Raw genomic sequence first — 26,175 nt, forward strand, 5'->3', positions numbered from 1 at the left:
GAAACTTGAATCATGGTTTTTATCCTTTATGAAAATGAGCCATGCTTTATTACAGTAACCATTTTGTTTAATGATGGTATTTGTGGTAAAACCATATTCTAGTAACAATAAATTTACTTTGGTCTTAACATGTTATCACTTACCATGTAGTAAAAATGTATGGTGAGTGATAAAAGAACCCCAAAACATTAGACATAATCCTATATTTCACCTAATATAAACCTAATTATAAAACATCAAACAATGTGTTTATATAATATATCTTTTATAATAACACGTGCGTGCAGGACTTGAATGATTCACATAATGACTAAATTATTACTTTATGCCTGGTTACACAGTCAAGGCTTAAGGCTAGTCGCAGACTAAAAGAATGTTTGAGCTGTCTTAGTTGAAAATAACTTGCCATGACATAGCCTATCTTAAAATATATCAGTGCCATTTTGTTTTGTCTCAATATGCACACCAGTAATGCTTTTTTTCTAAGGCATTCTTATAAAAGCTACTCAAATATCCTAATTTAACTAGGTTAAGGCATAGTCCTGGTTTAAGCTAAATAAAGCTGGGTCTCAATCTATTAAAACGAGCCATCTGGACTCAGTAGCAGTGTTAACCACTACGCAAACCACGCAAATGCATAGGGCCCCAATGGCCACAAGCGGTTAAATCATTAGATGATTTTTTTAGTTGAATGTGAGTTCACCATAGTCTAGAAAGCAAGCACTGAAATATTGAGGGTTCTTTTATAAAATGATTTGCTATAACATTTACTTGATTTGTGTCCATGCTATTTAGTTTAAATAATTATTGATAACTAAAATCATATTTCATTTGAAATTATCAAAATTTTCCCCATATTTTTTCGGGTAGTGGTGCCAACCCTGGCACAGATACACAGTCATGAAGCGCGCATATCAAATATTTGATTCCAAAACAAAGAATGTTTATTCTTATACCAAACTGACAACAATTTTGTGTGCTGTTATGCGGTTCAAAGTAAAATAAATCCAGGTTATATATGTCTCACTAATTACATGTACTCAATATTACCGTTGTGCAATTCAATGAAAAAAATGTTAGTATGCATGTGTGGGGGGCCCCGGGTCTTGACTTTACTTAGGGCCCCCAAAATGGTAAACACGCCCCTGTGGACATCTATCAGCGGTTGGACACCGAAAACTTTACAGGGCACAACAAATAAAAATGTCAAAAGTTACCTTCATTGTATAACCTCATATAAATCTTCTGGCATGTGGATTTTTTTGCATTTTACTATAGCTAATGTTATTAGTTTTTTTTGTATGAGCTGGATCTTCTGGCACAAAAACTTGACAGGTTTTCGCACATCTGTGTACTGCAGTTTCTCATTGGTCGCATCAGTTTTAAGCCCCGCCTTCGAATCGCCCGGCGCTGGGCCGCTGCGTCACTCTGACGTCACGGCGTCGCCGAGATGACGCCGACGGCGGTAGTCATGCGTTCGTTGGTGCTGCAGTACCACATCGCAGTTTATCGCCCGTGCGTTTAAACCTCTCGCCCCCAGCGCCGCACTTCACGCATGGAGTTGCGCACGGACACGGTCCTGGCGAGTCTGGAGATGTCGGAGTTGAAAAGCGACGATGGGTCGTCGGAGGGCGACGCAGATTACGAGAGTTTACCCGCGCACGCGTCCCTGTCCACGCACATGACAGCAGGCGCCGTGGCCGGAGTGCTGGAGCACACCGTCATGTTCCCCGTGGATTCGGTCAAGGTAAGTCAAGACCACCGGGCATGAAAACCTTCTGTGAAGTGTCACATGTGCTGTTAGCTAAATTACCCAGTCCAGCCTTACGGCTAATTTATCAAAAAGACAAGTTAGATAAACTTGTACGTAACTTAAATGACTCACAGCTTCGCAGCCTTCTCGATTCTCCTTGAAACAACACTCGAGTTATACAATCGGACACTAATGTCACTTGTTGCATTGCCACCCTGCCGGGCACCGTTCAGATTAACTTTGTGTATACTTTCTTCCCAGCATGCTTTACTAGATCCAACACGTCAAATGTGTAACGTTAACTCTGCTGTCAGTGACAGCTGACCCGAAGTACTCCTACTGTTTACATGTTTTAAAGAAAGCTGTTGTATCCTGGTCTGTCGTACTTTATGGTTTTAGGTTGTCTACAATAATAATTTTGCATAAAAAATTGAACTGGCCTCTTATTGATCAAGTACAAATCAACAACAATTCTATAACTTAGGTTCGTGATAGAAATAAAGCATGTTTTTCATCAACACAACAAGTTCACGTCAAGTTGGTTGTGACATTATCTATTTTACACAGAGATATGACTTATTTCAGGAATAGTTAAACCTTGAGTTTACTGGGGTTATGTGGGTCAAGGGCATAATAGGGATAGTTTAGGAATCACTTCTTGCCGGGATTAGAATTTGCCACAAAGTTACATTACCTGATGAGAAATGTTTAACTTCACATGACTTTGTCTTTATGAAATTTTCATAGTTTTCATAGTAAAAAAATCCTCTTTTTAGAGGAACAAAAGATTATTTCTGTTCTCTCCGCTGGTGTGATATTTTATCTGAAGTGAAACGGTGGTCTCATGATGTTGAGTGGAAATGCCAGGGTGATTTCGGCTGAAAGCAGCACTAATCTTCGGGCTAACCTCGCTCCAGACTTTAAAACAGCAGTTCATTCACACACAAGCTTGCTGAACAAAACAGTCCTTTGGTTCCAGTCCTTATTGTAAGAGTTCTAGGCCTATCTCTTCACATAGATGGTACTGATAGTTTGTTGTGGTGGAACAAAAAGTTGTGGTAAAGTGTCCTTGCTCAGAAAGTAAGAGTCTCTTACTTGTGGAGTGATTTGACAACGTGCCATATAGGCCCTTTTCACAATGACGTCACTTAACTTCCGCCTTTTCGCAAAGCAGTGTACAATAACATCCGTCTTGCAACAAACAATAATAATGAGAAGAACTTCCGTTTTGCCATCGCACTGGAATTTAACAACAGTGAAAAAACTGACAGAACACGTATTCAAGTACTTATCCTAGCATCTTCGCTAACACAAAAACAAAACAAAACAAAACACTTACCTTCATAATCAAACAGGTACTGTTCAACGAAGAATTTGTATCCTTTCTCTAGCTTTGATCTTGTCGTTAGCGAAAATTTGTTTGCAAGACGTTGTACATCATCTAGCCGTATTTGTGGCAGATGTGCAAGGGACTTGGTAAACTCCATTCTGAGGCACTAGCGGAAGTAACTTCTTCTTCTTGAGTTTTACTGGCGGTTGGCAAACCAGCTTATAGGTGCATTACCACCACCTTATGAACTGGAGTGCTAGCGGAAGTAACGATACACTGCTTCGTGGCAGAACGGAAGATGCGTGACGTCATGTGAAAAGGGCGTATGGTCCACATGTATTCTGTTGGACTTGCGTGGGCTATTGTTGTCACCGTTTCCTTAGGGTCTGCCAGATTTTGCCGGTCACCATAGCATTATGCAACTGAGAGACATACTGTATACTAGGCCTACGTGTCGGAAGAGCACATAGCCACAATGATGCTGATGCTTAACCAGTTGGAACGTCCTGGCAGCAGCCGGTCTGCAGTTGACCTTGTGTGGGTGCTGTGTGTTTGACAGTGAGAGACACATAAGAAGTTTGTTCTTATACGAAGGATCATAGACGAGGGTTTAAAAGGACAAAGGGTAAATATTTAGTGTGATGATGTATCGTATATGAACAAATTGTTAGTGTTCTCTGTCAAAAAAGATTTTGTCTTTAAAAACAAGCTAAACCCAGGTTTTATGTAAGATATTGTTGATCACAACGGCTTTGGCTGCATTAGCCATTCTAAAGTGGAGTTTGTTTGGCATTGTGTGTTGTAGTTGTAAATTAATTGCAATGTTGAAATCCTACCCAGGTATGTTGTAATGCAGTTACTGGAGCATGTGTTTGAAGTAATGGCCAAGCCTGTGCAATAAACTGGAATTTCCAGTGTCTGGGTAATTGTGGTGGACTTGCCAACTGTGTGAGGTTTGTGTCGCTTCCTGGGAACACTTGTAAGAACTGATTCAGGACACTTGGCCAGTGCAGTCAAGCTTTTCTAAATCTAAACTTTACACATACTGCTCATCATTCCTGTGATCATTCACAGTCAGGTATGAGGGCAGAGTGCACACAGTCAGAACAGTTTTTCATTCATAATCTACCAAAGAAGTGCTTTGTCTCACCTTCAGTTTTGAAGACTTATAAAATTGTTAATTAATACATTAATTAATTAATATACCTGGACTTGTTATAAAGAAACAAAGTTTCTGCTGACATAATCAGGTTCTGAATGGTAGTATTTAATATGTTGATGTATTTTCGGTAAGAGTCTGTGAGTCAGAGTGATGCGGCAATAGGAGAAAAACCAGAACAGAGCAACAGGACAAATGACTCCTTTTCCTCAACTAAAATAGTTGCTTCTGACACATTGACTTATTATATATTACAATAAAACCACCAGATGATATTACTATAATAAAACACATTTTTGTCCATACTATACAGAACCCTTTTTTGTGCTGTGTGTATAGTGCACAATTAAATAGTGTATGGCTGTGGTTGAGTCTTCTTATTAACTGAGTTTAAGAATACACCTTATAACTTAATGTTGTTTATTCTTATAGGGCTACATTAATATGTTTGCTTTTATGATTAATAAAATGTATTTGTTGGAAATAATATTTGTTTTAATTGTCAGGGTAAAATTGTTATATTTTATGAAGTTTTTAATTGTATTTAATTGTATTTAATTTATTGAGGTATTTATTGTTTTGGGAATACTCGCGCATGCCTACAGACTGAACGACGTGTGAATACGCATGCGTATGACGTCATCGTTTTTGGAAAACGACGCCTTCAGAGTTTACACGAAGACGTAAAATTCAAAATTTTGCGTTTTCAGTCCCCCAAAACGCCGTTGTTTTGTAAATGAACAGCCAAAATGTTTAGTTTTTAGTTGAAAACGGTCTTGTGTAAACAGCCTCTAAAAGACAGTATTTTTGACAATAATCAGGTTGGGCTGAGACTGATGGGTGGGCTAGGATGGGGTCTTATCGCACATATCCAGAAGGGTGTGAAAGTCTCTTGCACTTGGGGTGTGAGCTTTTGAATATGATTAGGAGGCCATTATGCACACACGCACACACACACACACGCGCACACACACGCACGCACGCACGCACGCACACACACACACAGTTACTACATTAACCAGTTCTGTTCCTTTTTAAAGTCTTTATTACATAGTTTTACAACATCAGTTGTACCCATGCTGCTAAAAAAGATGTGCAATATTGCACTCTATCATGATGTGGCAACAATAGCATTACTTTTACTTGCTTACTTACTTTTAATGTATCAGTTAATATGTAGTGCAGCATGTTTACTGTAAGTGGCTTTGTCTTTGTAGGTCATTTTTGCCTTCTTATCTCGTGCTCTTTCAGGACCCTAAACCCAGGGAGCAAACAGGCCGTTTCTTCTACCTCCCTGCTAAACTTAACACAGACAAAAGCCTCTCGACCTATTGAGCCAAGCATACACATTCTTTAAAAGCGGAGGTATCATGCTATGTCATGCATTCTGACTTCTTTACACTGTTAAACATACTGGCTTCTCATGCATAACATGGTCAACTTGTTAAAAAACGAGTTGGACGTATGACGTAGTATTTCTGTACTTGGTAAACTACCCCAGCACTCCAACTTGTTTCGGAAAGTTGGAGTCCCACTCTCCCCACTAGTCCCACCTATGGCATCTTGTGTTTTTCCGGAAATAATCGTACAGCTGTATGTCTCTTTTATAAATTTGATCAAACTAAATACTCTTCGAAGATACGACGTATGCAATACTACTGTATAGGCACTCAAGATTAATATGAGATTGGCAGAAACTGAGTGTGTTACACAATCTTCAAAATTTATGCTCTTTTATAAAAAATAATATTTTTCTATTTTAGTTTAAATTAAACATGCGGTTAAACAGCTCTTCTGTGATGCAATCACACCCACAAAGCTTTAGGAAATGTAATGGCCTAATAAACAGTGCATTTAAATCAATATGTTTGAGTTTGCTTAATTGTAAATGGCCAAAATCAACACAAATATTACAAATTATACAAGTAATGTTATAATTTGATTAATTATGATTATTTTATGTTATAATACAGTATGTAGTTATATATGCTAGAGGTTTTTTTTTTTACAAAATGTTTATTTAACAACTGGAATGCTGCTGTATTTTCTATGAGGGAAGTGTGTTTGATCATGGTGGAAGTGTAACTGAGGTTTGGAGTTTCAAACTTGTGTTGTGGTCTCTATTTCACTCTAGATTGAAAATGTACATACATGAATGTGTTTTCACAGCCTTTGATTTAAAATAAATATTGTTTTTATTGCTGAAGCAAGAGTTTCATCTCAAATTTGGATTTGCATTCGACATGCATCAGAAACATCAACATACTTGTTTTTCGTGATAAATGTTTTCGTGAGATCTCTGATGTCCTGGCATACTTGAACTAAGTTGCTATTTGTTGCCAGGGATTTTACAATGATAGTTATGGGCCAATTAAAACACATGCTTGTTTATGTAATTCTGTTGTTACCAAAGAGCTTTTCAAACGCTTGTGATTTGCTCTAATAATATATTGTTCTAGGTAAACCCAAAGTTCCTAAACACACCCACACACAGTAGATGTGTGTATAGGGTTAAAGGATTAGAGGAGACGTAATGATTAAAATAGATCAACTAAAGTGGTTTGTGTGTTATATAGGCTTAACATTGCTTTACGAGGGCTAGATCATAATACTACTTTTCTACCCCGTGCCTGATTTTTATTTGTAGACAAGAAAGCATTGTGGGTAATGTTACAAATAGTGAAACGAAATGTACCATGTCTGTTGATGATCTAATTTATTCAGTGCGTTAGACATAGTGACATCTTTGTCTTTGGCCTGCGTAAGTGCAAGCTGCTCTCTCGCTTCTTCCAACAAATGACAAACGATATGGCGGAGTCATTTATTTCTAATGGAGAGTCACACAGAGGGCTGTGACTGTGGATGCAGGATGTTTAGATCTGGTTACATCAGGGGTGTTAAACTCTGCTCCCAGAGGGCCGCAGTCCTGCTGAGTTGAGTTTTAAGCCTCAAAGGCTTTGATTTAGATGTTTCAGGTGTGTTTATTTAGGATTGGTGCTATAAACTCTGCCAGACTGTGACACTCCGGGATTATAGCCTTGAATAAGTTGATATATTGTATTCTTTCATCATTTACTCACCCTCATGTCATTCCAAAGTTTGCGGTAACGGTAACTAGTACTACACAACATTTAACCCAATTGATTTTCATTTTATTGACAAAACCACTGATGATTTTGTTCATATCCACCAAAAACTGTCGGTGGTCACTTTACTTGTCTTTCTGTCTAAGTGTGTGACTTTGTGGCGATGGTCAAAAGTCTGTCTCGGCATAACCAGGCCCTGCACTGCTCAGCCTGTCTGTGTTATGATGGACCCTTGCCAATTCATTCACATTAAACAAAGCGTGTTTTTATAACTGAACTGAAATATTGGGCGAGCAGAAGGATGGACGACTTCTATCGCTGGCTGTATATGTATTGCATTTCCCTATTTTTTTGTTAGCAATCCTTTTTTGTTTGTCTGTAAACTTCTATTTTTAGGAATCTAAGTAATTTTGTGGAATTTGAATGAAGCAACTTTCAATGAAGCGAAAGCTGTGTATCCCCCACAGTGTCAGAATACAAAAAAAGAGAATTGACATTTATTATTATGTTCTTGTTCCTAAAATGGTGCTTTTTGTATATACTTCCTGCTGTCTCACTTTGCTCCTCTCATTCTGTCCATAGACCCGTATGCAGAGTTTGCAGCCAGACCCAAAAGCTCAGTACAGCAGCGTGTACGGTGCACTGAAGCGGATCGTGCAGACAGAGGGTTTCTTTCGCCCGCTGAGGGGTCTCAATATCACTGTGTTGGGGGCCGGCCCTGCCCATGCGCTCTATTTTGCATGTTACGAGCGAATCAAACGCAGCCTCAGTGATGTCATACAGAACGGAGGCAACAGTCACATCGCCAACGGTATGAGTGAACACATTTTTTAACCTGTCTGTGAAATCCAAGCAAAAGTTTTATATTCTAACTATAGATGATAAGGAGCATCAAAGTTTGATTAATTTCACTATGATTTCAATCTTTAATTAAACATATCAAGATTATAGTTCTATCTTCATTTTCCTGGGGTTATTAAATAATTTATTTCTAATATTTAGATTTAGCAAATTGTGTATATTTGTTGTCATATGTTTGTATGTTTGTTGTGCTGTGCAGTGCAAACACAAGGCTAATAAGGCGCAACAATCTGCGCAAAAAAAAACAGTTATGGCAGGTTAATAGGTGTGACACAAAGAGATAAAATCACTGTAAAATGATAATATATTATAATTAGAGTGATTACGTGTAATAGATATATTAACTGCTTTACAACAGCTTCAGACATTTTTCTTCTCTAACTCTCCATAATTGTTTCTAATTGTTTTAATTGTAACTTTTTTTATTAAAATAACAAACGGAGCAGCTCTGTTTTAATTTGTGCTCTATATAGGCAGAAATTAAGTTTTACATTGACTATAGTAGGAATGTAAAAGAGTATGAATTTCAGTTCCTCATTTTAGTCCACATCTTGTGAAGTAAATCTTCATTGTCTTTTACCTCCAGGAATTGCGGGGAGCGTTGCCACTGTTCTTCATGATGCTGTCATGAACCCAGCAGAAGGTACATCTCATAGGCATATGCTGTGTATAGTGTAACAATTGTGGTTTTTGGTACTTTTATAAAGAACCTACATTTTGGATTTAATATATTCTAAATACATTCATGAGACTTGCAGTATGTAAAGAGTGGATTAAGACGTCTCACCCCTTTAATCTAGGATTGTTACTATAGGATTTTAGTCACATTACCATGCACGAGAAAAAGGCTTAGCATTGGCATTTTTTCATGGTAAAACGTTTTTTACACATCAGAATAAATTTTCTGCATGGCAGGTAAAATTGGATTTATGTCAAAGCAAAAGAAGTAAATTATATTATAATATATTTTTTATTTTTAATGCTGACCGCATTACAGTTCCGTATCACTTCGCCAAGTTTAAACAACAGAAAGGTTAAAGTGTAGCCTACAGGCCATCACCGCACACAGCACCATACTCTTGATCTGACGTTTATATAATGTCAAACTTTACTGTTAACAGAAACGCGTGCTTTGTTTCAATAAACAAAGCATTTAAAAACAAGAAAATACATATACTGAAATCGAATAAATAAAATAACTAAATAGAAAAACAAAATGCATTAACAAATACTGATAGCCTACTGGTTCATTTTCCTCTTCATGCTGCTTATAACTGATAACAAATATAATTTGATAGACCTGCTCTTTCAAAAGTTTGCTTGATTTTTTTACTGTTGAAGAAACAACATGAGGAATAAATAATTTATTATCACTGGCTTTTCTGTCACATTACCGCAAACACGCAGGTGTTTATATTATTATATTATATTATATTATTTTATATTATATTATATATTATATTATATTATACTGGTGAATTACGAATTTGTGAAACAAAGTAAATTACTTGGCAAAAGATGTCATAAGCTATAAAATAAAGCCTGAAATGGTGACTGTGCTGTCAGATGCTTTGAGGTAAGTTGATCCAGTAAGTCATGGTGAGCTTTGCATCCAAATAAATGAAATACTATAACACGGTATAAGAAGAAAACCCTCTTTCTCTCTGTCTCTATCTCTCTTTTTTAGTGGTAAAGCAGAGGATGCAGATGTATAATTCTCCTTACCGCAGCCTATATGACTGTGTAGTGACTGTCAGTCGTAAGGAAGGGCTAGCCGCGTTTTACCGCAGCTACAGCACTCAACTGACCATGAACATCCCATTCCAGGCCATGCACTTCATTACCTACGAGTTCATGCAGGAACGTTTTAACCCCCAACGTCAGTACCGTCCCGAAACCCACATTTTATCCGGGGCAGCGGCAGGAGCCGTGTCCGCCGCCGTGACCACTCCATTAGATGTGTGCAAGACGCTGTTAAACACGCAAGAGAACGTCGCGCTCAGCTCAGCGCACATCAGCGGACATCTCACGGGTATGGTCAATACCTTCAGGACAGTGTACCGCCTGGGAGGCGTTCCGGCGTTCTTTAAAGGAGTCAGAGCGCGAGTCATTTATCAAATGCCTTCTACAGCCATCGCCTGGTCTGTCTATGAGTTCTTTAAGTATTTCCTGACTCGACATGAGCCGAACATCCAGGAACTGGGCAGGGCCTCTGTCAAGACAGGCCCCACGTGAGGGTGATGCCGTTAGGCGTCTCTTGGGTAAATCATTTCAAAGGATGAGTCCAAAGAGAAGAGTGGAGATTTGTGGGTAAATGAATATTCCTTGTACATGGAGGACGTGGAAGAGGCCTTTGACTCAAATGGGAATGTAGTCACTCATTTTTTATACAGTGGACACTCCAATCACCTATAACCTCTTATTTTGTTTTGAAACATATTAATTTATTGAAAGAGTTTGTTGTTGTTACATGAGATGGGGATGAATGGACATCGCAAACTACTGAACATCTATGTTGTAAACTTGATGAAAACAGACAGACGTGTAGTTGATTTGGTTGTATTTTGTTTTCTCAACCGCTAAACATGTCGTTTTTTTTTTTAAATCTAAAATAACGTATACACAATATATTAAGACATTCCCAAGTTCTATTGCTCAATAAACAGACCAGATTTGTAAAAAATCAGCTATTAAGGCTGTCTGGAATCAAATCTAGCCTTTTGGTTCCATTTTGAAACGGGCGAACTGATGTTTTAAACCCCTGAAGTGTCTTATTTTCTTCAAGAAAAATCGATGTTGAGTAGAAGTTACTCGATTAAAGTTGCCAGATTTACTGTGGCACAAATGAGGCTGAGGCGGTAAGGAATGCAGGTACGGTTGGCTGCTCACTTCTTTGTCAAACATCATTTTGTGTCCTATGGAAAGCGTCAGAACCGTCTATCCCTGACAGACTTGCTTTCCTTTGTGTTATAAATATGTCATCTACCATCTTCCGTTAAATGTGCAGATTGTGGCATGCGCTTCTTTAGATTTCACACCTTCATTACTCCCATTTTACATTTTTAGTTTTTAACTAAATTCCTATTCAATTTCCTTCCTATTCCCATTCAAACTGAATGTGATCCAATAAGTATTTTTCACTGCAGTAGTGATTTCTAAAATCATAGTGTATCTTTGGTGAAATCATGGCTTTATCAGCTTCAGCAGTGAGTTTAGACAGGTGAAAGCTTTAGATGCGTTTTATGTATGATAGCTGTTATTTGTTTTAGAACAGTTATCAGATGATATATAACCAATCTAGCCTAGCATTATAGCTATAAGATGTGATCTATGGAATGATTTTCTCTGCTCTTAAGAACCCTACAACAAAGTGTACACTAAAATTCTGCGGTTCCAGGTGAAATCTCAAACCCAGAATTAAATCTTTACTCGCAGAGTACATTAGAGGCTTTAGATGTTGGTGATATTCCTCCATGCCAGTCCATTTCTCTTTTGTTTCACCTCTGTGTGAATCTCTATATTCATTCCAGTCTTATTTTCCAGTTAAGACCTTATAGAGAGTGTAATAAATACAAGAACGAGGAATCAAAAAGAAAGCTGTACGATATTGTGCCTTATTCGTGTAACAAGCAGAGCACATTGTTGTGTAAATTATTTTTTATTTGCATGAAACTTAGTATACGAAAGGAATAGGCAGAAATTTGTTCTGCTTGTGTGTTTTATTGACTAAGCTAATACAGTGTGTGTGTATCCTCACAGTCTCATTTGTTCACACTACTCGGAGGAGTTGGAATTGGAGTTACGCGCAAAAAATGTAGAGAGTGGCAGAATAGAATTGTAAATAATGTGTGTCACGCACATGAGTTGTCAGTTTTGGTATCTTTACTTTTTATCGGAATTATAGCTCTTGTTTAAGAGAATTCATGTATGCAGGAGGCCCAGAGGATAAAAAACTCACACATCTCAAAATCATTATGCAAGCGTGTTACAATGGCTGTGTATTTATCTAAACGAAGTGGCATTTTAGAAGTGTGTAGTTAAATCGAAATAACATCACCGAGCTAAATTGCAAAAATAATTCAAACTGGTTTCCACAACACTCCATGTAAATGTCCCGGGACAAGATTATAATGTTGACCTGTTGAAATTGCATCTGTATATTGAACTGGGTCAGCTAAAAGTGTTTTTACAGAACAAACGACACACTTCAGCTTTAATTGAATGTTTATTTGCCTATACATGCTAGCAAATATTGAGATAATTGTAGTATTGCTTTTTTGTGATTTTTGATAGAAGTGTTAGTTTGCTTGAATGGATTCGCCGCATTTCTGTAACCTATGCATATTTCCATCAGACGAGGATATTCCCAGTGGTCTTAGCGCTGCGAATGTGCAAGAGAGAGTTTTCTGTGTGCTGACTGGTTCAGCTGGCAGTGTTCTGTTTGGTCTGTGCCTTTTCTGTATCATCTCTCTCTTCCTCATCCCTAGCTCACTGTTTTTTTAGCTAGAAGAGTTTGACATTCCTTTAAATTCCATTGGAGTCTCTGAATCCATTGAGGTATTTCACTTGGAGTTTGTTTGCTTCCAGAATAAATGTATATTGGTTTAGTGTTGCCTTTCCAGTCTTCCCATCAGACCAACTGTTTTCTGTCCCCGCTAGGAACCAAAGAAACAGAATCTTCAGTAATTCAGTTCAATACCCATTCCTTTTAAATCTTTTGATGGGGAAATGTTGTTAGCATTGGAATTGTTTGATTTTACGGAGTTGTATATCCATGTCTTTTAGACAGGTTTACCATTAAGGCTTATATCGTAAAGGCCGTACAAAGCAGACTGCCTGTGTGGCCCTTCAGTTGACTGACCACTGACAAATTTCCGTTGAGTCTTTGGCTTCATGTTGTGCTATGGTGGAAACCCCATGGGTTTACTTCTGAGTCCAGCATTTTTAAATGCTATCAATCTGTAATTGCTCTGCAAAACCAGCTGTTTTTTTTAAATACATATTGTATTTTAATCAGTTACATTATATGACCTACAGCATGTTTTGAAACTTTTTCATTTGGGCCCATTGTAAAGTTTTCCTTTAGTCTTTGTATGTTGATCTTGCCTTAAAGTGATCATCACCCATAATGCTTTGTGAAAACAGCAGCCATATATATCAATGGCTTATTAAAAAGATGTGGACACACACACACACACACACACACACACACACACACACACACACACACACACACACACACACCATGAACAACTTTATGGTTTGGCCGCTTGATGAGCACATTGGTACTTAAAATAAAAAATCTAGACAGTATATTTTGTGGAAACGCTGCTACAGTTTGTAACACTGGAGCTTAAATAAAACATGCAACGATCAAGTGTTTTTCTTGTTTACTTCTTTTTAATTTAAATAAAATTGGGTTCTAATGTGTTGTATACCTGTATTACTTTAAGTCATACTTTGCAAAAATCGAATTATTGTAAGGGTAAGTTTTTACATTCATATTTGGCAATACAAAAATAATGCATATGCAAAATGTTGTTGATATGGTTGGCCTGGGATTGGTACACTTCACTTAATATTTTGGTGATGTGGCTTTTACAATGTATTTATAATAACATTTATAATAGATTTAAACAATAAAAACAGTTATGATGCAGAAACGTTAAAATGTTAAGGTATACAAAAAAATATAAAACTGTTGTTTTGGCTGCCAGAAGATGAATTGAATACGTTTAATAAATTTAAAAGCAAGCCATGAGACATGATAACGTGACAATGTTGAAAATTATTTTCCATTAAAATACACCAAGTTGGTTTTTAAGTTTGGTTTTAGAGGGGTTTAAGTGTGTTTACTTGTGCCAAACAACTATTCCAAAAGAACAATGATATTGTAGCTTCAGATTAGGAGGATGTTATTCACAAATAAATCTTACTTAAAGACAATTGCAATAATGTGTTTTAAACCAGCTGAATTAAAAAAAGTGTAGAATGAATGAAAAGTTGTATTAAGGCATTAATTGATAAAACCATCGTTTAATTTCATACAGTGTGTTTCTAGCCTGAACCCATTAAAGCCTGCTGATGTAACTCGCGAGGAACGTCATTGAGGCTATGTTGTCGGAAGAGGGCGCTGTAGCTCACAGTTACAGAATGTTTGCCTAGCCCTAGAGACTTCCAGTACAACCTGTCTAATTGTGTCCCTTCCGGTAAGAAGTAAATAAAAAGAAGGGATTGTTTTTTGACAATCATAAGAATGTTTGGGAGTGATACAGGAATTCTGAAATGCACTGTATACAATGAAACAATGTTTTTATCTATTAATGCCTTAATAAAACTTTTCATTCATTCTTGGAGTCAATCATTCTACATTGATTGTTACATGTTGTAAATTCATTTTTTTATTTAAATTTTCATATTTTTTAGGCTAAGCATTATTACCTTCAATTTATTTAGCAGATGCTTTAAACAACCAATGATCAAATGATCAATACCTGATAATAGTCATTCAGGCTGAATCTGTGATAGAGCACAGAATTGTACGGTAACTCTCTATAATCAAATTTATTTTTACCCTGGAGCAACATTTCTGTAGAACAACCCGTTCTCTACCCCAAACTTTACCGTAACCAGAACTTCCCAAAAATCAGAGGGAAATACTAAACGGATAACAATGCTGTATAGAAGCAACTAACCCTCAAAATAACTGTAAACTTATCCTTCAAATCTGATTGGTTGATTGGAATGTTTTCCCAGGGTCAACAATGGTGACCCAAGAACATTTCTCACGTGTCAGTCAAAAAAAGCCATCAGAAGTGGTACCAGCATCACCAAGCATCAAATAAGTCAGGAACTGGCCTATATTGAAACAGAATTTGTTAAACATTTATCCCATGATTAAACTTCAGCACAAAAATATCTTAAATTCTGTGTTAATGGGTTTTTCAATTTCCAGTAAAATTGGTGGATCTATACTACAGTGACTTGTATGATTAGATATCAAGTTATGTGTCTGGTTTCTCTGGATTCCTTGGACTATACAGAATTGAATAATACCCTATACAACACCCAACGAAAGCCTCATCACATGTCAGGCTCATCAGAAACCAATATCAACTGTTCTCTTGTGACACATGTCTAAGAACACGTACACACTCCCCACACACGGCTCTGTCTTTTATTTGTTGTTTTTGTTTTCTCTTGTCTGATGAGATGGGTGTTTATCTGGGAGGTATAACAAGCCAGTCCTCCATGAAACCTGTACTGAAATCTTCTCATAATATATCTCTCCAATCACTTCATCTGTACACAATTGCCCCTACTTTCTGTCCCTGTATGACAGATAAGACTGCTGAAGAGCCCAGTTGTTAAGTTTATGCACATTCTCACACAGCACAAAACGTATATTGGAAAAAATGTATTCTTTAATCATCATGTCATCGTTTTCTCAAACAGTTTTTTAAAACCTTTTAGAATGAATCACCTACAGTTATATAATTTCAAGGTTTTGTTTGTAGTTGTTGGTCCTTGCTACAGTGTGGATCTGGTTTGTCTCTATCAGACTAACTTTGCAATCGTTGTGAGGTTGTGCCGTTGTTCCGTTGAGCATTGCCTTATCAGCACGGGCAAATTTTTTACCCAGTCACGGCATATTGGAGCGCCAACAATGCCGCTCTTTGTGGAGGAGTCGGACATGCCCGCCGCTGCAGCGGAGGAGAGTCTGTTTGTTTTGACAGGCATCAATGGAGGCCATAATGGTCCTGCGACCACACTGTGTGCTCAATCTTAAGAGCCAATCAGATCATAGAATGATAGAGATACAATTTAGTTTAGGGCTCCCACAGAGTAAAAATCTCTTGAGTGACAGTAAATATAATGTAAAATAAAGCTCTGTGTGTAGTTGAGTTGTAGGTCACATAAGCTGTAGCTTAATAAACAATTTACTTTGGAATGGAGAACATTTGGATAGGGGAACAGGTTATAATATATATGACACTGCTCAAATCATGTCAGAAATTGAGTTTTTTTCAGGGCAATATTAGTTTTTTTGACCATATAAATCCATTCTGTGTCATGCTTTTATGTCAAGCAATTCATTTATATTACTGATTAATCTGAATTATTATATTTGTAAATCTAAAAAGACTAAAAATGTGCAAGATTATTTGATATTTTATTTAATAGACTTTTAACTAGAATACTGTTAGGATGCAGTTTCTACATAGGAAGTAGAGGACACCAGCACTTGTTGTTTAAGCCCTCGCTTAATTGAGAATGGATGTGAATTCTATTCTCTGAAATAAAATTTTGAGCCATGTGGCATCAGACAGGTAAGGCAAGCTGCCCTATTGGAGGAAAGATTTGGAAAAAATAAGCATGTAACTATGTAACAAATTTTTGTCCTGGACAACAAAGGTGGAAATGTTTGTTTAGCTAACTTTTATTTTCTAGCCACATCTAAGTGCCGTCATAAAATGAGGCACACAATGAGAGAAAATAAGACAACAAGCGTCTTCCTTATCAGTTGACATTTAAACATTTTGCAGCATATTTATATAAAAACTGTTCCAGATCGAACTGAATTTGCCATCTCCTCTGATGTTTCAGCTTCAGAGGAGCTTCCAACACTTAAGAATACTCACAAATAAATCCCTATCTGACATTCCATAATTTGAAGAGCCAGTTTGACGACGTGTTTCAAGACGACGCTCCTACACAGTCAATTTTCAAGACAATGACAGATCTCATGTTACCGCTCTTCTCTTTTATTATTTTTTTTGTGGAAAGAACGTTGTCTAAGTGTGCTCACCAATAAATTTAGACTTACGTACATCTACATAATGAGAAAAGGGTGGAGTGAGAAACATTAAGGGAGCCGGTAGTTTGAGTAGTTATTTCTTTTAAAATACAACGTCATACCTCAGTTTGAATGACGGGTGACAGGAGGGTTGATGGGTTATTACAGAAATGACTAATGTAAGCTTATCTGATACAAGCAGTCCTCCACATAGCAAATACTTTCCTGGTTGAAAACATCCACTATACTTGACAAATTTGCATCTGGTGTCTTATCTTAACTGTTTATTTGTGGGAAGATTTCTTTATGGAACCAGGTGAAAAGTATTTTTATTGATCTCATATTTTTTATGAAAGTTTCTTTTACATTTGCCGCCATAGAATTTTCAACTTAATCTCATGGGAAAATGTTACTACTTTAGCGAATGAGATCATACAAATGTACGTATATGAATTAGTCATAAATCAGCTATCTAGAGTATCCACATTACACCTATTGAATGTTAATATTTACATTGATAAATTTGTAGACACATTATCCAAAGTGATTACAGACTACATTTTATGTGTGTTCCCTGGGAATAAAACCCACAACCTTTTGCTCTAACCACTGAGCCACAGGATTACATGTAAGTTACATGTAGGAATATACAGTACATGTATGTTTAGTTTTACTACCAATAGCACTGTGTAAACTAGGAAACAATTACATACAAAATACATGTTTAGTAGTGCTTAATACTTGTTTGTAGTATTGCTCACTAATTAGTGACGTTATAATGTAAAAACAGAAAATTACTAATAAGTGCTTCATACCTTTTTATAAACTTGGTTATACAACAGTTTTTTTACGGTCCTTTAGTCTAATTGGAAAAGCAGCATTCCTTGCTTATGTTTATGTTTACATGATTCTGTTCGAGACAGGCCCTTCGTTGCACTGGAACATACAGTTTTCAGTTTCTAAAATTAAAGGGGTCATATGGCGCGAATACGTGTTTTCCTGTGTCTTTGGTGTGTTATAAGTTGCCCATGCATGTATTACTCACGTAAAATTGCAAAAATTAAAGTGTCGGAACAAAAGATGCATTCTATCTAAAAGCGAATGCTCACCCAGACCTGCCTGAAACGCCTCGTGTAACCACACCCCCACAAATCTACGTCAGTTCGTGGTATGATTTGACTAAGACCGCCCAAATGTATACGCAAGTAAGGTGGGCGTACCTGTCAGTACAATTACTTTGGAACCTGATGTACTAAATATGGTAAGAGGCGTTACATTTCCGTCACACGCTTGCAGTATTCGACCAATCACTACGCACTGGTGAACTGGCCAATCATAGCACACCTCGCTTTTCAGAGCGATGAGCTTTGTTAAAAATCTGTGCGTTTCAGAGAGGCGGGGCAAAGAGGAGATACAAACATGCACGGTATGTGGAAAATACAGCATTTTTGAACCTTAAATCATGTATACACAAACGATAAAATTTGTTTTAGCCGTGTCATATTACCCTTTAAGGAAAAATGTCAGGTACTCAGTATTTACATTTAGAGAAACATCACCACTAAAGTAATTTATCAGCAAACATTGCCACCTTTAGTCACTTAAATCCCTACTTTAACTGGAATCTCTGTTTTGTATCTTTCCTACTGTGTGTGTCGGTCATGAGTCTGATTAATACCCACGGCTGTTCCACGCTGCTAAATGGCCTGTAACAGGACTGCTAGTAAGAGCAATACTAGAATCAGTCATGATAAAACAGACAGTCAGAGACTCATGTCTGCGTTCCCCAGCTATCTGACCCTGCCTGCACCTTATTGGTCACTCCTGATGGGGTCAAAAGTCAGGGTTGCTGTATTGCTGTGAATTGCTCTGTATTGCTCTGTATTGCTCTTCACTGTGAGGGTCAGCCGGGAAACATGCAACCACTACTTGCACATACTCACGTGTGTGTGTCCGTATGTATCTTTCATCAGTGTTAAGCAGCAGTTTATAACTGGAATCCCTTCGGTCCTTCTGAGCTACAGACACATGCTCTTTTCTTCATGCGTGGATGTGCTCTTATGAATCCTTTGTACGCAAGCACTGTAAACAAACAAAGAATACAGAAATGAAAAAATTAAGAGACCACTAGTTTTGCCTAAATCAGCATTTCTGCATGTATTGTGGGCTTTCCAGTCCAGTGTCAGCTGAATTTCAACAAAAACAAACCTCAGGAATGATGTAAAGTAACCCAACAGCCATGTGAAAGACGCAATACAATTTTTGAAAAAAATATGCTTATCCCATCATATATACATTTTTAACTGGTTCTAATACATGTAAAACATTAGTATTGTGTTGTTTAATTTAATTTAACAATATGAAGTTGTTTTCGTTGTAGTTTTCAAGATCTGCAAACATTGTATCTTTTTTGTTCTTTTGACCATTTTTCCCATTTCAAGTTTCCGCAAATAATTGAAAATACAAAACAATATTTGGTATTTGGTAGAAATGTTGTCTCTAGTTGACAGAATGAACAACGTTGATTTTACACATACCTAGAAAACTGAGAAAAACTGAAAACAATTTGAGTGGTCTCTTGCTTTTCCTGCAGCTGTCTTTTGGGTTCATTAAGCATGTTTTACATTAATCTTTCATGTTGGCTGTAGTCTTCAGCTGAGATAAACTGATCTAAATGTATCAAGCACCATGCATTTGCTTAATGAAAATGCCAAAATTTGCAATAAAAAGTTGATGTTTATCGATGCAAACAATATTGCTGGGTTAGTTATTTAGGCCCATACATTTTAAATATTTTTGTTTTGCATTGTTTGTACATCATCGGTACATCAGATCATGTGGATTGTTGAGGAGAGGCTCTTTTGTCTTGCAATCCACCCATCAACCATCAAAACACTCAAAACCTCTAGCAACGCCGCAACAATACGTAACTACTGTACTTAGCATCTGCCATGCATTGTCCGGGTGGTACAGGCAAAAAACAACTCAAAACTCTTCTTTTATCAAAAGATGTGAAAAGCTGAGATGGTGCTTAACATAGCATTAGACAAGTGTCTCCTTTCAGCATGCCTTTGTCACTGTAATACACTTAGAAAAACATTTTGAGCATGGGTTCCCTGAGTGCAGGTGATGATGGAAAAGTACGCAATGTTGATAGTCAGGTCAGGTGTGGTTACTTGGAATTATATCTTATAATCAATATGAAAAGAATGATGCCTCACCCAATCACTGAATAGAACTCTGTGAGGATGCACCGACACTCACTAATCTGGTGGATTGTTTTTGAAGAGGGTGTGTGTGCTAAAAGTAGCTTGTAACAATAATAAATCTTATCAAACCTAGGTGGTCATATGACGTTGTTCGAGCATTGTTTTGGAGGTGTGAGAAGTGTACTGTGTTTGAAGTGACCCGAAAATGAAAATTCTGTCATCGTTTACTCGCCCTCTTGTCATTTCAAACCTTTATGAGTTTCTTTCTTCTGCAGAACACAAAAGAAGATATTTTGAAGAAAGTTGGTAACGGAACAGCACTGGAATCCATTCCCTTCTATTGTATGGACACAAAACCAATGCGAGGGAATGGGGTCCAGTTAAGAACATTTTTCAAAGCATCTTCTTTTGTGTTCTATGGAAGAAAGAAAGTCATACAGGTTTGAAATGACAAAAGGGTGAGTAAATGATGACAGAAGTTTTATTTTTGGGTAAACTTTCCCTTTAATACCTGTCCGGTTTGTTTACAGATCTATGTCTTAATCTTTCAGACTCAACATGCAGGCTGTCTCTTTTGTCAGCCTACACAAAAATCCTCTACATATTTCCAATAGATGATGTTTTTAGCCTTTCAATGACCATGATTCAATAACACATAAAACTGATGAAACTGAATTATCGAACTTATAAAACTGAACATTCAACCATACCACATAGGATAATTGTATACGGTATAGTTTGAAATGTGTACAAAGTGAATGCAAAATTGTAAAAAAGACATTATGATTCCCCACCTCTTAACTGTCATTAAGACTAAAGCAGATTTTAAAATGTACGATTCTGAAATCTAGCTTCCTCACACACAGGTATGAAGTGCCATGAGACTGTGTTGGTCTGTCAAATGTGTAAATGATTACTATATTCATACAGCATGAAATTAAATAAGAAGTAAGGTATATGGGAAGCCGTATGTTGTGAATGCCACAGCTGAAAGGTGTTGTTTCATGGCCAGGATGCATATTACATTTATATTTGATCTCAACTGTCCTCTCCAAAGCTGACAATACCAGAAGCATTGCCATTTTGCCACAGAGATTTTATCTTTGTCTGTAATTGTATAGCAAATAGACTTTACTCAGAGCATGAACCCGCAGATGTTACGGATGTGAATAACGGAAACAACAACACAGCATAATCCCCACTCACAACAGGCCAGGAGCAATGTCACTCTCCTGATAATAACTGTGTGTAAACCTGTGCTAGACAGAGAGGGAGATGAACCTGTTTTATCAGGGTTTCTAACTCCTTTAATCCTTTAATGATGGAGCCAAAGTGGCTGAGACACTGGATCAGTTAGACCCAAAGGTTTTAATCCTGTTTACCCCTAAACATAGACTACAGCTTTTTCCGCCCCAAAGGGCGTTGCTTTGAGAGCCACCACAAGGAGAACAGAGATCAGGGGAAATCAGATCAATGCTTTGGTTGAAAGAATCTAAAATGTGAAGTGGTTTGCATCAGAACGTACAGATTTTTGGAAGAAAATGGACAGTCATAAACTTGAATTCTATGTGACATCAAATCAGGTTAAAATTAAAGATTTTATGTCCACTTTTGGTCTCATTTTATTTGTTCACTGGGGCTATTACTGTAAATCAATAGCTTATTGAATAATGAATATTTGTTTTTAGATTATTTACTTTCAGGACATCCATGATGTTGGTGACAGTTTTTTTTTCAGTGGAACAGTGAAGATTTTTTAGCCAAAACCTTTGTGCTTATTCGCCTATATTCATGGTCGATTCATAAAATGCAAGCAACACAATTCCTTTGTCTAATGAAGCAAATAGATCGGTCTGTGCAAGAATATGAATGTTATTTTACAACAATATACTTGGTAATCCGTTGGTAAACAAACAATTGTGTCTGTTTGTTTACATGGATACATAATGAAAATAATTAATAATAATAATTTTAGATCCCATATAACCTGAAGATAATCTGATTTTTTTTCTTTATTCATTTTTATTCAACTAAAGAAATAAAGTAATACAGTATATAACTGGGAAGTAAATTAGTCAATTATAAGATAATTTGCATATTTGGGTAAACTATTCTTTTAAGCTACATACTTTTTTAACCTTAGACTGTGAATACAGTTAAAATCCTACAGACAGTTATTTTTACACTTTAAAATTTTTATTATTCTACCATGTAGAGTCATACTAAACTGTGAAAGCAGAGAACTAGCCAAGCAAACCTTTCAATATATCTTGTCTGTCATTTGCAAAAAATGTCTTTTATCTTCCATGTTCTTAAACGTAAAAGAGACATAAAGATATAAAAGAGTTGTGAATTGAATGTAGAACACAGTGGTGTAACTACCAGCAATGTGCCTGGGCATTTTTCTGACATAACATTACTTGTGTGTTTCTGCTGCGAAAAAACAGTGATTTGTTTATTATATTACAATTGATTATAATTGATTTCTCTCAAAGGTGAGACTCTAGATGTATTCGGATAAATACACACAAATGTGTTTGGATATACATAAACTTTCAACATAGCGTTGGTTCAGAAATGTTGGTTGGGTATGTCCTTGTTTGACCCAAAGCTGGTTTGAAATTCATTTTTTTTATTAATTGTTCTTTTTAAATTTGATTCAGGTTTGCACATATTCAGAAATGAGAGCTGCATGTGCCCAATACCCAATCCATTAAGGCTGTTCAAACTGAATGTTTAATTCCCAATATGGGGTTATGTATCAACTTCAAGATGTACTAACCAGTTAGCTCCACCCGTACTTGCGTGAGAGTGCGGTCTAGTTTGATTGGCAGGTGTAAGTTAACATGACTTAGTCACTGTTAACAGCTTTGTTCATTCTCCGTCACACACCTGGTGGTCACCAGTTCCACCCACTGTGATATCCACCTATAGAGTGTAGGAAAGAGGTCTTAACACCTGACTTGTACCCCAGTCCACAGACATGTATTTTGGGATGGACATTTTGAAAGCAAGTGTAAGCATTTTGCAGAATAACATATATTTTTGCAGATATTTTTTGTTTGTTTCAGTTAAATTGCTTTGAGTGGTAAAGCCTCAAATAATCAAGTAATACCAGGTACTCAAGAAAAAAGATAATAAATTAAAGAGGCAAGTGCTTTGATAATTACTGGGTAAGACCATTTTTCATAATACACATTGACAAGCAGACAAAACGAATAATGCAGGTGTGGCTTGACAACAGGTTCATTGGAGAAAAACAGCTATGACACGAGTGCCACAAGCCCGTACAAGTACTGTGGTGCCTATTATTGTCTCATATTAATAGAAATAGTTCACAAAGACATGAAACGGTGCTCCAAACCTGGATGCTGTTTGTTTGAGATAATTAGAAAATATCACTGAAAAATATTTGGAATCATTTTGGGCAATTCCAGCATTATGGATTTTCAGTAAAAACTTAAAATATAAACTCTCAGACAATTTATTACCAATATATTGAACCATCTGTTTACTAAACCCCTGATAATAGAGTTCAGACAGATGAAAAATGTGTCTACACACATAGGCACGGAGCGTCTGTTTGAGCCCACCACAGATGGAGAGCCTGAGCCTGCCGCGACGTGAGAGCCAGCGTGCCCAACCGCTACTGAGCACATCATCACCCAGGAGCCCGGGCCTGAAGACTCCTCTGACCAGGTGCGTGAGCCGGCAATTCCGTGTGTCACCGTGGGAGTACTGGTGGATATGGAGGGTTTAAAGGGAAGCCCTGCCCACACTCCCGCCGCTAAGGGTGAGCTGTAACCGGCCTCTGGCTTCTTGGACTGGATGAAGGAGGATGATTCCTGCTGCCTGCCGCCCCCAATGGGGTGATCTCCTTCGTCTCCGCTGGTCCAGCCCAGCTCTCCTTCATCCCCGCTGGTCCCGCCAAGCTCTACTTCGTCTAACGAGCCTCTGCTGGTCTCGCCCAGCTCTCCGTCAGCCAGCACCTCCTCTCCAGCCTCCAAGAAGGTCCCGCCCAGCCTCCCTCTCCCGCCTCCTCTGTTGCTGCCAGCCAGTCTATCAGCCCCAGGTTCGCTTGCATCTGAAGACACCTCAGCTTACCCTCAGCATGTCAATGCCATTGGGTCGGATGAGCTTTGGGATCTCCAGCTGCCAACTACCTCGGGGGTTGAGTATCCCATGTCTCAGCCTCCAGCCTCCATGAACCCACCTCCACCTCCCCTCAGGACCCATCGGCTACACCTTGGCTCCTGCCTCCCTCGTCTCCACTGTGGCCCATCGTTCCACCGGCTCCACCAGGCTCGTCTGGCTCCACCTTGGTCAATCGTCAACCATCTGCTGCCTCGGGACTCAAATCCTCCCGCTATGCCTCGTCATTCCTTCTCTATGGCTCTGTCAGGCTCCTCCTACCCTCCGGCTCCACCTCCATCCTCACTCCACCTCCACCTGTCACCGTGCTTCTCCGTCTGCTCATCCCTACCCACAACACTGGCTCCAACCCCGTCAGTCGGCCCCCAGGTGTCTCCTCTCCCATCTCCACCATGGTTCCTCCCTCCAGTGACTCCACCGTGGGCCACCTTCCTGGCTGGTCTCTGGACCAACATCTGGCTCCTCCTGCTCCAGACTTCCCCTTGGCTCCTCCCACCCTCCGCGCCCCCTGGACTCATTTTTTCCCCTCTCCTGCTCCATGTCCCCCTCCAGAACCCACACCCTCCCTCCTCTGTTAGACTTATTCTTGTCGACGCGAGGATGCGCCGTTCCGCAAGGAGGCGAACTGTTGCGGTTCTGTTATGTTTTGTTCTGGTTTAGTTCTGTTGCCTGTGTTCATTCATTAGTTTCCATATTTGTTAATTAGTCCCGCACCTGTTTCCCTGTGTATTTAAGCCCTGTGTTTTGGCCCATTCCTTTGTCCGGTATTGTTTATGTTAACGTGGTGTGTTTATTCTTGTGGATCTGTTATTAAAAGCCTGTTATGTTATATGCCTTCGTCGTACGCTTTCAATACGCTGCACACATGACACTCACATCGGGATTTAAAGGACTCATCGGATGAGCACTTTCAACAAGTTGGTATGATTTATTAGGGTCTTCATGAAATGTCTGGAACATATTTTGCTTAGAAACACTCAATGGCTCTGTAAACAAAACCATTTTTGCCTCGTCAAAAACAGCTATGCTCACAGCAACCCGTTTTGGTGCACGTCTCTTTAAATGATAATGAGTTACAGAGCACCCCACCCTCCTTCCATCCGGCGTGTCAACACAACACACGTGTAGTACTGCCATGTCAATGGTTTAGCTAAATTATGTTTCCTGAACTCCTCTGTGGTTAGTTTCATTTTAAATGTCTCAAATCATTTGTCTTGAGACTAAAAAATCTGTCACAGCAAACAGCGCATCCTAATGCGCTCATGTTGTGCATGTATGCTTGCCTAAAGTCCACGGAATGTGCACCTGCAGATTTCAGCGGAATTACGTGGATTTTAGCGCTTGTCATTGACAAGTTATGACGCTACACACACAACGTGAGAGCATAACTAGCATGCTGTGACAGATTTTTCAGCCTAAGGACGAATGATCTGAGATGTTTAAAACAAACTAACCACAGTGTTCGGCCCTGTTCATTAGCAAAACAAACAGCTTGCCGCAGCTGAACATATTAATGCACATAATGGCTTTGAATGTTCTATTTAGCCTGTGACTGACTTAGCTCCCTTCGCTATCATATGCTAACTTTATCCTCCTATATATACGGTACATGTACGTCAATTCAGACTGTTGATAAATATTACTTACACCGGCAGCTTTGTCTCATTCAGTTGGTCTCGATCCCTCTTGAGGAACAACTTTGAAGCTAATCCTGCTTGTACTGTCCCAGGTTGATAAAGCACTCCGGCTTGAAGTGATTTGCGCAAAAAAACAGGTTTTTACTTATGGTTTCTGAGGGATTTCCACTAAAAATAAAATAAATCCACTC

At 38.2% G+C, this 26,175-nt stretch overlaps 1 protein-coding gene across 1 annotated transcript; it reads left to right on the forward strand.

Annotated features, from left to right (window-relative positions):
* The first annotated feature begins 1,427 nt into the window (after window positions 1–1,427).
* slc25a37 (solute carrier family 25 member 37) lies at window positions 1,428–14,385 on the forward strand. The gene is made up of 4 exons (XM_057357290.1): window positions 1,428–1,747; window positions 7,911–8,139; window positions 8,776–8,832; window positions 9,877–14,385. Exons 1-4 carry the CDS (start codon window positions 1,556–1,558, stop codon window positions 10,422–10,424), a joined length of 1,026 nt encoding a protein of 341 aa, XP_057213273.1. The 5' UTR covers window positions 1,428–1,555; the 3' UTR covers window positions 10,425–14,385.
* Window positions 14,386–26,175: the final 11,790 nt, after the last annotated feature.

This window comes from Triplophysa rosa, linkage group LG17 (assembly GCF_024868665.1).
Source record: "Triplophysa rosa linkage group LG17, Trosa_1v2, whole genome shotgun sequence".
Taxonomy (NCBI): Eukaryota; Metazoa; Chordata; class Actinopteri; order Cypriniformes; family Nemacheilidae; genus Triplophysa; species Triplophysa rosa.

What these genes read in the sequence shown, in the direction of transcription:
- slc25a37 (XM_057357290.1), top strand. Translation starts at nt 1,556, where the DNA reads ATGGAGTTGCGCACGGACACGGTCCTGGCGAGTCTGGAGATGTCGGAG. An exon ending in TCCCCGTGGATTCGGTCAAG is followed by an intron (nt 1,748 to 7,910) that starts GTAAGTCAAGAC and finishes TTCTGTCCATAG; the next exon opens with ACCCGTATGCAGAGTTTGCA. An exon ending in CAACAGTCACATCGCCAACG is followed by an intron (nt 8,140 to 8,775) that starts GTATGAGTGAAC and finishes TTTTACCTCCAG; the next exon opens with GAATTGCGGGGAGCGTTGCC.